The sequence below is a fragment of the Oncorhynchus tshawytscha genome, linkage group LG13 (assembly GCF_018296145.1).
Source record: "Oncorhynchus tshawytscha isolate Ot180627B linkage group LG13, Otsh_v2.0, whole genome shotgun sequence".
NCBI classification, from domain to species: Eukaryota; Metazoa; Chordata; class Actinopteri; order Salmoniformes; family Salmonidae; genus Oncorhynchus; species Oncorhynchus tshawytscha.
Window position 1 is genome coordinate 50665905 of NC_056441.1, and position 13770 is coordinate 50679674.

The 13770-nt window shown below is 43.6% G+C and overlaps 1 protein-coding gene across 1 annotated transcript in view; it reads right to left on the reverse strand.

Moving 5' to 3' along the window:
• Nucleotides 1–5402: 5402 nt before the first annotated feature.
• LOC112265078 (prostacyclin receptor) overlaps nt 5403–13770 on the reverse strand; it is a 50124-nt gene continuing 41756 nt past the window's right edge. Inside the window, exon 3 of the mRNA XM_024442104.2 lies at nt 5403–6463. Within this exon, the coding sequence (XP_024297872.1) occupies nt 6137–6463 (327 nt within the window). The 3' untranslated portion in view covers nt 5403–6136. The remainder of the gene's footprint in view (nt 6464–13770) is intronic.

Sequence of the window (13770 nt, forward strand, 5' to 3'; positions counted from 1 at the left end):
AGACACATCTCAACATCAACTGTTCAGAGGAGACTGCGTGAATCAGGCCTTCGTGGTCGAATGGCTGCAAAGACACTTGGGCGAAGAAACACGAGCAGTGGACATCAGACCAGTGGAAATTTGTCCTTTGGCCTGGAGTCCAAATTTGAGATTTTTGGTTCCAACCGCCGTGTCTTTGTGAGACACAGCGTAGGAGAATGGATGATCTCCGCATATGTGGTTCCCACCGTGAAGCATGAAGTGTGATGGTGTGGGGGTGCTTTGCTGGTGACACTGTCAGTGATTTATTTAGAATTCAATGCACACTATCATTTGTTTTTCAACAGGACAATGACCCAACACACCTCCAGGCTGTGTAAGGGCTATTTTACCAAGGAGAGTGATGTAGTGCTGCATCAGATGACCTGGCCTCCACATTCCCCCGACCTCAACCAAATCGAGATGGTTTTGGATAAGTCGGACCGCAGAGTGAAGGAAAAGCAGCCAACAAGTGCTCAGCATATGTGGGAACTCCTTCAAGACTGTATGTAAAAGCATTCCAGATGAAGCTGGTTGAGAGAATGCCAAGAGTGTGCAAAGCTGTCATCAAGGCAAATGGTGGCTATTTGAAGAATCACAAATATAAACAATATTTTGATTTGTTTAACACATTTTTGGTTAATACATGATTCCATGTGTGTTACTTCATAGTTTTGATGTCTTCACTATTATTCTACAATGTAGAAAATACTAAAAATAAAGAAATACCTTGAATGAGTAGGTGTTCTTAAACTTTTGACCGGTAGTGTACATGCGGAAAGTAATTCACACAATAGGGAAGTTACACACGTTATATATACTCTTAATCTTTATTTAGCATTTTAATATTTTTACATAGGAACATGTACAGCAACATATATATATATATATATATATATAAAAAATATATATATATATATATATATATATAAAACATGTCTAACATGTATTCACATTTGTTACAATTGATCCCAATTACTGCAAGAACATATCTGACACCGTATATTCTCAAGTGCAAGAAGCTAGACTGGAACACACACTGGGCATGTGGCACATCATAGCTCAGGAAACAAAATCACTACAACACACCGCAAAACACAACACAAATCACATACACAAACATCAAACACAACAGCACAAAACATCCATACAACTGAGAGAACACATAGAAACGTACACAAAAAGGACTTACCACCAGCAAACACAGCACTCTTCATGCAATCACTATCAGAGGCTGCGTTTACACAGGCAGCCAGATTCTGATCTTTTTTTTGTTTTTGTTTTTGTAATTGGCCTATTTAACAATCAGATCAGCTCTAAAAAAAAGTTTTATTTTTAAAAATCTGATGTATGTGAAAATATCAGAATTGGGCTGCCTGTGTAACCGCAGCCATAGTGACGGAGGAGAAAGAGGACAGAAAAAGCAACAACTTCAAACATCGTTTTGTGAGCTTTTTCAACGACAGAACTACAGACACAGGAGCAGTTCATATATTGACTACATTCAAACAGACTCATACAGATGTAGGATCTTCATTTGATCACTACACTGCATTAAATGCATATGAGCATCATGATGTACATAAATTCACTGAAAACACACGGGTTATATTAACAGTATTGCACTTTTCATGTAGCCTCTTTTTTTACCAGCTAATAGCCTATAACCACCGATCAAGAAACAATATGGACTAAACGTTCAAATCATTTTGCTGCAGGATTATTTTGCTGTGACAATATAGGTCAAATGAATTAGCTTGATAAGAATTAGATAATAGGTACCCTCTTGAGTGAGTGCACTAAGGAATGTCCATACACTATATTGTACAACAGAATAGCGCCATAGACACAGGTCTCTCACAATGAGCCCAGAATACGCCCTAGATTTGATTACCCACAACAGCGTATGATGACGGAAGTGTTGGACGCAAAAGTTTGGAAACTGAGACATGGATTTAAGACATGTCACGTGCACATGCATAGGATCCACGATCCATTCATCCTTAAAAGAAGATAGAGAGATTGGCCCTCATTAAAACTTGACCAGATTCAGGGGACATGCGCGAAGAAGAGGCCGTCACGTTGTAGGAAAGATGACCTGATGTGACCTAGCCTGGTACGAACCATTCTGATCTCACGCGCTTACATTCTGTTTCGCGACACGGATCCGTGCACGTCAGCTCACGAGATCAGGATGGTTCGTACGAGGCTAGCTGGGACCTGCATCCCGCACATCCATTATGTGACCGATCAGAGAGACATTTTAAAAGGCAAAGAAGTTGTCAATAAAACACAGCATAACAAAATCACATCTTTCTCATTCCTGCATGTTGATTGACTACACTGTTGTGAATGTCATTTTAAGATAATGACCTGAATGACTTGGGCATATGCAAGGGCATATTGTCTGTTTTGTACATTTACAAGATGTGAAATCATTCAGGAAGTGATGAATTCTAAATTCCATAAGGTAGTAATAGTGGACACCACCATACCATCTTTGGTAAGCTAACAAAATTATTAGTAGATATTTTAACAGGAACATTCTCTCCCCAGCTTGGAAATGGAGTTCAGTGATACCTGGACAGAAGACCTAGTGCAATGTTTTCACGGGCTTCACCGGGTGTGTATATACTCTGCCTTCAGAAACTATTCATACCAATTGACTTTTCCACATTTTGTTGACTCAGCCTGAATTTAAAACGGATTATGTTTTTAGAAATGCTTACAAATTCATTACAAATGAAAAGCTGAAATGTCTCGAGTATTCAACCCCTTTGTTATGGCAAGCCTAAATAAATTCAGGAGTAAAAATGTGCTTAACAAGTCAAATAATATGTTTAATGGTAAAGAATTGTCCCTGTGCCCAAGAAAGCAAAGGTAACCTGCCTAAATGACTACGGCCTGTATCACTTATGTCAGTAGCCATGAAGTGCTTAGACAGGCTGGTTATGGCTCACATCAACACCATCATCCCAGAAACACTAGACCCACTCCAATTTGCATACTGCCCCAACATATCTACAGATGATGCAAATCTCTATTGCACTCAACACTGCCCTTTCCCACCTGGACAAAAGGAAGTCCTACGTGAGAATGCTGTTCATTGACTGCAGCTCAGCGTTCAACACCATAGTGTCCTCAAAGCTCATCACTAAGGTAAGGACCTTGTGACTAAACACCTCCCTCTGCAACTGGATCCTGGACTTCCTGATGGGCAGCCCCCAGGTGGTAAGGGTAGGCAACAACACATCTGCCACGCTGATCCTCAACACTGGTGCCCCTCAGGGGTGCGTGCTTAGTCCCCTCCTGCACTCCCTGTTCACCCATGACTGCGTGGCCAAGCACGACTCCAACACTATCATTAAGTTTGCCGATGACAAAACGGTGGTAGGCCTGATCACCGACAACGATGAGACAGCCTATAGGGAGGAGATCAGAAACCTGGAAGTGTGGTGCCAGGACAACAACCTCTCCCTCAACGTGATCAAGACAAAAGGAGATGATCGTGGACTACAGGAAAAGGAGGGCCAAGCACGCCCCAATTCTCATCGACGGAGCTGTAGTGGAGCAGGTTTAGAGCTTAAAGTTCCTGGGTGTCCACATCACCAACAAACTATCATGATCCAAACACACCAAGACAGTTGTGAAGAGGGCACAACAACACCTATTGAAAAGATTTGGCATGGGTCCTCAGAGCCTCAAAAAGTTATACAGCTGCACCATCGAGAGCATCCTTACCGGTTGCATCACCGCCTGGTATGGCAAACGGCTTGTCCTCCGACCGCAAGGCGCTACAGAGGGTAGTGCGTACGGCCCAGTACATCACTGGGGCCAAGCTTCCTGCCATTCAGGATCTCTATACCAGGCAGTGTCAGAGGAAGGCCCTTAAAAATTGCCAAAGACTCCAGCTACCCTTTCTGCTACCGCACGGTGAGCGGTACCAGAGCGCCAAGTCAAGGTCCAAAAGGCTTCTTAACAGCTTCTATCCCCAAGCCATAAGACTGCTGAACAGCTAATCAAATGGCCACCCTGACTATTTACATTGAGTCGCCCCCCCTTTTCTTACGCTGCTGCTACTCGCCGTTTATTATCTATGCATAGTCACTTTACCCCTACCTACATGTACATATTACCTCAATTAACCTGAACCCTGGCATATTGACTCAGTACTGGTACCCCCTGTGTATAGCCTCATTATTCTTATTTTATTGTTGCTCTTTTATTTTTTACTTTATTTAGTAAATATTTTTCTTAAAACGGTATTGTTGGTTAAGGGCTTGTAAGTAAATATTCGGCGCATGTGACAAATAACATTTTATTCAATTTTGATGGACTCACCCGTGCAATAATAGTGGTTAACATGGTTTTTACCCTACACTTACAAGTATCTGTAAGGTCCCTCAGTCGAGCAGTGAATTTCAAACACAGATCCTACCACAAAGACCAAAGGTTTTCCAATGCCTCCCAAAGAAGGGCACCTATTGGTAGATGGGTAAAAAAAAAAAGCTGACATTAAATATCCCTTTGAGCACGATGAAGTTATTAATTACACTTTACGTGGTGTATCAACACCCAGTCACTACAAAGCTACATGTATCCAACTCGGAGAGGAAGGAAACCACTCAGGGATTTCACCATGAGACCAATGGTGACTTTAAAACAGAGTTTAATGGCTGTGATAGGAGAACACTGAGTTTGGATCAACAAAATTGTGGTTACTCCACAATACTAACCTTAATGACAGAGTGAAAAGAAGGAAGCTTGGACAGAATAAAAATATTCCAAATAATGCATCCTGTTTGCAACATGGCACTAAAGTAAAACTGCAAAACATGTGGCAAAGAAATTGATTTTATGTCTTGAATATAAAGCGTTATGTTTGGGGCAAATCCAACACAACACATCACTGAGCACCACTCTTCATATTTTCAAGCATGGCAGTGGTTGCATCATGTTATGGGTATACTTGTCATCGGCAAGGACTAGGGACTTTTTTAGGATAGAAACGGAATAGAGCTAAGCACAGGCAAAATCCTAAAGGAAAACCTGGTTCAGTCTGCTTTCCAACAGACACTGGGAGATGAATTCACCTTTCAGTAGGATAATAACCTAAAACAAGGCCAAATATACTGTACATTGGAGTATCTTACCAAGATGACATTGAATGTTCCTGATTGGCTTAGTTACAGTTTTGACTTAAATCCGGCTTGAAAATCTATGGCAAGACTTGAAAATGTCTGTATAGCAATGACAGAGCTTGAAGGATTTAAAAAAAATTATAACGTGCAAATATTGTACAATCCAGGTTTGCTGCAAAGCTCACAGCTGTAATCGCTCTGAAAGGTGAATATAACATGTATTGACTCAGGGGGTGTGAATACTTACGTAAATAAGATATTCCTGTATTTCATTTTCAAAACATTTACAAACATTTCTAAAAACATATTTTCACTTCGTCATTATGGGGTATTGTGTGTAATGGGTGAGGAAAACAATATATCTAATCTATTTTGAATTCAGGCTGTAACACAACAAAACGTGGAATAAGTCAAGGGGTGGCAGGTAGCCTACTGGTTAGAGCGTTGGACTTGTAACCGAAAGATTGCAAGATCGAATCCCCGAGCTGACAAGGTAAAAATCTGTTGTTCTGCCCCTGAACAAGGCAGCTAACCCACTGTTCCTAGGCCATTACTGAAAATAAGAATTTGTTATTAACTGAATTGCTGAAAGGTAAAAATAAAGTATGAATACTTTCTGAAGGCACTGTATGTCAACAGAGTCCTTTGCCATTCCAGGGCTGGTTGTCCATAATGAATCCCTTAGTGGTCTCCTGCATACATCCATTTCAGTTGCTTGGAGTTTTTTGTTTTGTTTTCAGTGTGTTTGGAGGCATAATCGCTCACTTTGCAGTCTTTTTATATGGCAATCACATGTATGAAACATGTAGCTCATGCATCGGGTATACTCATGCATCGGGTATACTCATGCATCGGGTATACTATATGTATCCTAGTCAACAGTGGATAAGGTACTAATAATCAAAAAAGTTAATTCTCCAAACCCTAAATCCCGAACCCCTTCCCCCAAATGTCTGCTCTCCTACATCCATCCATCCCTAAATCCCATTCTCTTTCCTGCCCCTAGTCCCACCCCCACATAAGAGGCTGGAGTATAGCTTGGGCTGCAAGGAAACAGAGGGCAAGGGTTTGGGAGACTCCCTGTGGTCGTCAGGGGTTAAGGAGAAGGTGCAGTGGGCCGTGTTCTTCACCGCTCCCCCCGTGAAGCGGCAGCGCAGCAGCGAGCGGAGGTGGCGGAACACGGACTTGCGGAAGATGATGAAGACCCAGGGGTCCACGATGGGGTTGAGGGCCTGGAAACGGAACGCCAGCAGGTTCTCCTGGTCGTCACCCACCGGCTCGATGGCATTGGCAAAACCGGCAATCTGAGGAGGAGAGACATAGAGAGAGAGAGAGTTAGATATTGAGGAGTTTAGTTTATTAGGATCCCAATTAGCTATTGCACATGCAGCAGCTACTCTTACTCGTCAAAATAAAATGTAAAATAAGTTTTATGTGGAGATACACAGCAGAAAAATACAGTGCTGGATACTAAGGGGTGGGGGAAGAGAGTGACAAGGGAGAAAGCGAGGAGTAAGGACAAGATACTTTATAAAATCCCATCACATGCCAGTATACAGGACAGTGCAGAACGAGCCAGGCAGACACAGACAGACAGACATCCTGGCCACAGAGAGCAGCTGGCACCAAAAGCATTTCAGCCACCTCATTCCTTTCCTCCGTCTTCAATCCCCTTATTTCCTGTGATATATTCAATAAACAGCCCCATAATTGATTACGTGGCCTGATTGAGTGGTGTCGTGTCACAGCGTAAATGTTTCCCTGTTGCTAAGGCCTAGGAGTGAAAAGTAATAACCCAAAAGACGGAGTGGGAGCAGCCCAGGGACCATTACAGGTCTGAGCCGTGCCAAATCAGCATGCAGGAGGGAGTAGGAGCAGCACCGCACTCTCTCATCTCCCCCATAGGCTAACTAGCCAAAACAGACAATGTCCTGTAACGCACTGACGGACATTATAAAAAGGCGGAGAACATTGTGCAGACACTGTGTCTGTGTTGGCCAATTGCCACAACCACAGTGAACTAATGTCTCTGTAGAAATTTAGCAATGCCTTTAATGGAAGTGAATCCCCACATTGCACAACTGATGTCAAAATAGTCACACACACACACATTATTTTATATCCCCGTGGGGACCTAAAATTTATTTCCACCCAAAATCCTATTTTCCCTAACCCTTAACCTAACACTTAACCCTAACCTTAACCCGCAACCCTAACCACTAACCCTTTACCCTAATCCTAATTGTAACCATAACCCTAAACTTAACCCCAAAGCATCCTAATCAAGAGGACTAATGATGGATGTAGGGGACCACAGATATTGTAATTCATTCCATTCATAGGAGTGGAGGATTAATTATAAACACAGCATGTTTTCCCTGATTCAGCTGTTCCCTGATTCAGCCGTTCCCCGATTCAGCCGTTCCCCAATTCAGCTGTTCCCTGATTCAGCCGTTCTCCGATTCAGCTGTTCCCTGATTCAGCCGTTCCCTGATTCAGCTGTTCCCCAATTCAGCTGTTCCCTGATTCAGCTGCTGGTCCCAGCTTTTGGCTCACTTATTCATTCACAGTGAAAGGATGGCCTAGGGGTGAAATACGTGTCATCCAGTGTGGCGCACTGAGGGATAGTGAAATAAATCTACCATTGCTGCCATTACTGTAGCCCCAGGCTGAGTTAGAGGACGTATATGTTATATGGGCTCCTCTCGGAGTCTGAACTGCGGCAGTAAGGGTCAGACACAGTTCATAAGACAGTTGAGAGGCCCTATACTGTACAGGCTGACCATTGTGGTCCTCTGTAGCTCAGTTGCTTCAGCATGGTACTTTGCTATGCCAGGATAGTGGGCTTGATTACCGGGACCACCCATATGTAAAATATGTATGCACGCATGACTAAGTCAGTACGTCAGTAAGTGTCTGCTGAATGGCATATATTACTAACCTGGCTGACGTGCGACCCACGTGACCACACAGCGAGCTGTGACTTCGAGAGCTGGTGAAAGCCAGGCTAATATATTACAAGGCCTCTAAGAATTATGGTTACAAACTAGGAACCTGTTGAACAGTGATAGATGAATACATAATATGGTTTCATGGTGACGGTGTCCAGGTGGGATGTCACACATTTGTAACCTTTATTTAGGTAGGGGAGTCCCATTGAGAACAAGGTCTCTTTTTTTGAGGGAGCCCTGCATTATAAGACCAAGCAATTATACATTCAAGGCAGGAGCCTAGGAAACATACATAGAAGAATATGTATATATTTTTAAACACAATCATAGAAAATAAAATAAAATGCAGGAAATGTGATTTGGATGTGTACTGTGAAAAAAGCCTAAGATGGTGTTTGTTGTTACATGTTGCCAAAACATCTCACAAAAACACTGCTACTGTTGCCACCTTCTCCTTGCCACCCTGCCACATATGGTCCTCTGGGCAGACCTGGTATCCTTTAAGAGGGACACAAATCACGGGCACTGTCACGGAGTGTGGGTTTGGAACGCAGGATAGATGAGAGGCATCAGCCGCTCGTTAAACATGCTCCATACTGATGAATGTGTGTGGTTTATAAGGCTCTGTGACAGGGTGCAGTGGCAGCACAGTCTGGGGGGGGGGCGATCCATCAGTTGGAAAAGGCATATACAAGAATCATAAAACACATGCACCCACACCTAAGGGTGCATCTACCTGGGTACAGTCTGTGTGGGGCCAGAGCAGGGCAACATGGACCCATTATAGGCCATTTGGTGCTGTTGATGGCCTTTGCTATCAGGAAACAGGCCCCATAATGGAAGTCCATAGTGGCCTATTAGTCTCCATTTGGCTCCTGGAGGACTGTTGCGCCCCTTCTCCTTCAGATCCTGTTTCAACGGGATGATAAAGTTATGTTTCTGCTCATCTCAGAGACAGCAAAGCAGTGGATCCCAGAGAGAGAGAGAAAGAACCATTTCCTGTTTTCATGTATCTTTGTGACCAAAGTCTTGATGATACTGTGTTAATTTGCCGTCTAATGCTGACTACAGGTGTTCCTGGGAGTGATAAGACAGAGGGTCGAGTGACTTTCAAGTGTTTCAAAAATCAAATCAAATTTAAATTTGTTACATACACATATTTAACTAAATGTTATTGCGGGTATAGCAGGGTGAACAGGCCGTGGCTCGGGTGGTTCATGTACTTGATGAACTTTTTGGCCATCCTGTGACATCAGGTCCTCTATGTCTCCTGGAGTGTGGGTAGTTTGCCCCTGGTGATGCTTTGGGCAGACCGCACCACCCTCTGGAGAGCCCTGCGGTTGCCGTACCAGGCGGTGATACAGCCTGACAGGATCCTCTCAGTTGTGAATCTGTAAAAGTTTGTGAGGGTGTTAGGGGCCAAGCCAAATGTCTTCAGCCTCCTGAGGTTGAAGAGGTGCTGTTGCACCTTCTTCACCACACTGTCTGTGTGGGTAGGCCATTTCAGATCGTCAGTGATGTATACACTGTGGAACTTGAAGCTTTCCACCTTCTCCATTGCGTTCCCGTCGAAGTGGATAGGGGCGTGCTCCCTCTGCTATTTTCTGAAGTTCACGATCAGCTCCTTTGTTTTGTTGACGTTGAGTGAGAGGTTATTTTCCTGGCACCACTCTCTCACGGCCCTCACCTCCTCCCTGTAGATGGTCTCATCATCGTTGTTAATCAGGCCTACTACTGTTGTGTTGTCTGCAAACTTGATGATTGAGTTGGAGACGTGTGTGGCCACGCAGTCATGGGTGAATGGAGTGCAGGAGGGGGCTGAGCACACATCCTTGTGGGGCCCCTGTGTTGAGGATCAGCAAAGTGTAGGTGTTTCCTACCTTCACCACCTGGGGGGCGGCCCATCAGAAAGTCCAGGACCCAATTGCACAGGGCGGGGTTCAGACCCAGGGCCCCAAGCTTAATGCTGAGCTTGGAGGGTACTATGGTGTTGAATGCTGAGCTAAAGTCAATTAACAGCATTCTTACACATGTATTCCTCTTGTCCAAATGGAATAGGGCAGTGTGCAGTGCAATGGCATCGTTTGCGGATATATTGGGGGCGTAAAGCTAATTGAAGTGGGTCTAGGGTGTCAGGTAAGGTAAAGGTTATATGATCCTTAACTAGCCTCTTAAAGCACTTCATGATGACAGAAGTGAGTGCTATTTGGCGATAGTCATTTAGTTCAGTTACCTTTGCTTTCTTGGGTACAGGAACAATGGTGGACATCTTGAAGCAAGTGGGGACAGCAGACTGGAATAGAGAGAGATTGAATATGTCCGTAAACACTCCAGCCAGCTGGTCTGCGCATGCTCTGTGGATGTGGCTACAGATATCGTCTGGGCCGGCAGCCTTGCGAGGGTTAACATGCTTAAATGTCTTACTCACATCGGCCATGGAGAAGGAGCGCCCACAGTGCTTGGTAGCGAGCCACGTCGGGGGCACTGTGTTATCCTCAAAGCAGGCAAAGAAGGTGTTTAGCTTGTCTGGAAGCAAGACCTCAGTGTCCACGACGTGGCTGGTTTTTCCTTTGTAGTCCGTGATCGTCTGTAGACCCTGACACATACGTCTCAAGTCTGAGCCGTTGAATTGCGACTCTTGTCTCTTGTCTCTGTACTGGCGTTTTGCCTGTTTGATTGCCTTAAGTGGGGAATAACTACACTCTTTGTATTCGGCCATATTCCCAGTCAATTTGCCATGGTTAAATACGGTGGTTCACGCTTTCAGTTTTGTGCGAATGCTGCCATCTATCAACGGTTTCTGGTTTGGGTAGGTTTTAATAATAACAGTGGATACAACATCTGTGTATTTGTCAATGTTATTCTCAGAGGCGACCCGGAACATATCCCATCAAAACAATCTTGACGCATGGATTTCGATTGAGTTTCTGCCTATATGAAGGGAGGAGCTAAATGGAGTCGTGATCAGATTAGCCAAAGGGAGGGCCTTGTAGGAATTTCAAAAATGTAAGTAGACAGTGGTCCAATATTTTACCAGCGCGAGTACTGCAGTCAATGTGTTGGTAGAACCATGGTAGCGTTTTCTTCATATTTGAAGAATGGTTGTAATGCTGGTGAGTTAACGCCACTCTGATATCCAAAAGATATTTCTGGCTGTATGTAATAACCCCCTAAAAATTCTGGCCTAATAATGTAAGAAATAACAAAAATATATATACAAAAAATAAATATTGCAAAGTTGCTTAGGAGCTAGAAGCAGAGCTGTCATATCTGTCTGTGCCATAAACAGGAGAGGTTATAAACCAAGGTATAGTGCATTCAGAAAGTATTCAGACCCCTAGACTTTTTCAAATGTTTTACGTGACAGCTTTATTCTAAAATTGATTTTTTTTTAAATGTTCTCAATCTACACACAATACCCAATAATTATGAAGCAAAAACAGGTCTTTAGAAATGTTTGCAACTTTATAAAAAATGTAAAACTGAAATATCACGTTTAAATAAGTATTCAGACCCTTTACTCAGTCTTCTTTGGTATGACGCTACAAGCTTGGCACAACTGTATTTGGGAAGTTTCTCCCATTCTTCTCTAAAGATCCTCTCAAGCTCTGTCAAGTTGGATGGGGAGCATCGCGTGTTCGATCGGTTTCAAGTCCGGGCTCTGACTGGGCCACTCAACGACATTCAGAGACCACAAAGTCACTCCTGCATTTTCTTGGTTGTGCTCTTAGGGTCGTTGTCCTGTTGGATGGTGAACCTTCACCCCAGTATGAGGTCCTGAGTGCTCTGCAGGAGGTTTTCATCAAGGATGTCTGTACTTTGCTCCGTTCATCTTTTCCTCGATCCCAGTCCCTTGCCGCTGAAAAACATCTCCACAGCATGATGCTGCCACCACCATGCTTCACCGTAGGGAATATGGTTTCATCAGACCAGAGAATCTAGTTTCTGATGGTCTGAGAGTCCTTTAAGTGCCTTTTGGTAAACTCCAAGCGGGCTGTCATGTACCTTTTACTGAGGAGTGGCTTCTGTCTGGCCACTCTAGCATAAAGGCCTGATTGGTGGAGTGCTGCAAAGATGGTTGTCCTTCTGGAAGGTTCTCCCAACTCCACAGAGGACCTCTGGAGCTCTGTCAGAGTGACCATTGGGGTTTTTGGTCACCTCCCTGACCAAGGCCCTTCTCCTCCGATTGCTCAGTTTGGCTGGGCGGCTAGCTGTAGGAAGAGTCTTGGTGGTACCAAACTTCTTCAATTTAAGAATGACGGAGACCACTGTGTTCTTGAGGACCTTCAATGCTGCAGACATGTTTTGGTACCCTTCCCCAGATCTGTGCCTCCACACAATCCTGTCTTGGAGCTCTACGAACAATTCTTTCGACCTCATGGCTTGGTTTTTGCTCTGCCATGCACTGTCAACTGTGGGACCTTATATAGACAGGTGTGTGCCTTTCCAAATCATGTCCAATCAATTTAATTTACCACAGGTGGACTTCAAGTTGTACCACAGGTGGACTCCAAGGATGATCAATGGAAACAGGATGCACCGGAGCTCAATTTTGAGTCTCGTAGCAAAGGGTCTGAATAGTTATGTAAATAAAGTATCTGTTTTTATTTGTAATAAATGTGCAAAAATGTCTAAAAACCTGTTTTTCTTTGTTATTATGGGGTATTGTGTGTAGATTGATGAAAAAGAGATATATATTTAAATACATTTTAGAATAAAGCTGTAATGTAACAAAATGTGGAAAAGGTCAAGGTTTATGAATACTTTTCAAATGCACTGTATGTCACCACGGTGTCACTGTCAGCAGTCTCCAGATCTTTGGCTTTAACTCAGTGGGCAAATGCAGCAGACAACCAGAAAACCAGGTTTGATACCCAGTTAGTCTCATCTCTGTCTCCATCTTTCCTTACTCGTTAGACTTATCAGTCACCACCAATGTTCCCTCAAAAAAAAATTGGCACTGAGCTAATTTCAGGTCTTCTGAGCGCAAACTTGAATGTTGTGAAAACTTCCAGCTCATGTTTACTGTGAACACTGAGGCTGTACCCACTTTAAGTTATAACAGTGGCCAAGTAAGCTACTGTGGCTATTTGATCATAATGCAGGCCTACCAGAGTGGCCTACCATCAAAAACTATGGAGAAAATACATCCCATAACATTTTAACATGGACATTTTCACACCTAGTCCCGCTCTGCAGACTGCCCTTCATTACGCACACCTGTCACCATCATTACGCACAGCAGCGCTCATTGGACTCACTTGAACCCCTTCCCTTTGTTGATTGCCCCGTCTATAACTGTATGCTCCTCCGTTTGTTCCCTGTGTCTGCATTAATGTCATTATGTGTTTTTGTCCAGACGCTGCCCTGTTCCGTTCCATGTCAGTTGATAATTAAAATGTTCACTCCCTGTACCTGCTTCTCATCTCTACCAGCGGCGATCCTTACAGAAATCGCTGTTCTATCATTCAGCCAATGTGTGGTATTCAATATAGGCCTACATTCCATGAGGGGCTTGACATGAACCTGTTTATCCACTTTATCCGACTTAACTTCCACGGGACGAAGTTAAGTTGCGCGTAACTTAGATGCCATATTGGTCGTCACAATGTCTTTGATCTCTATTAGATCTGTGACTCTCCCTTTCCTCAGCCTGTTAT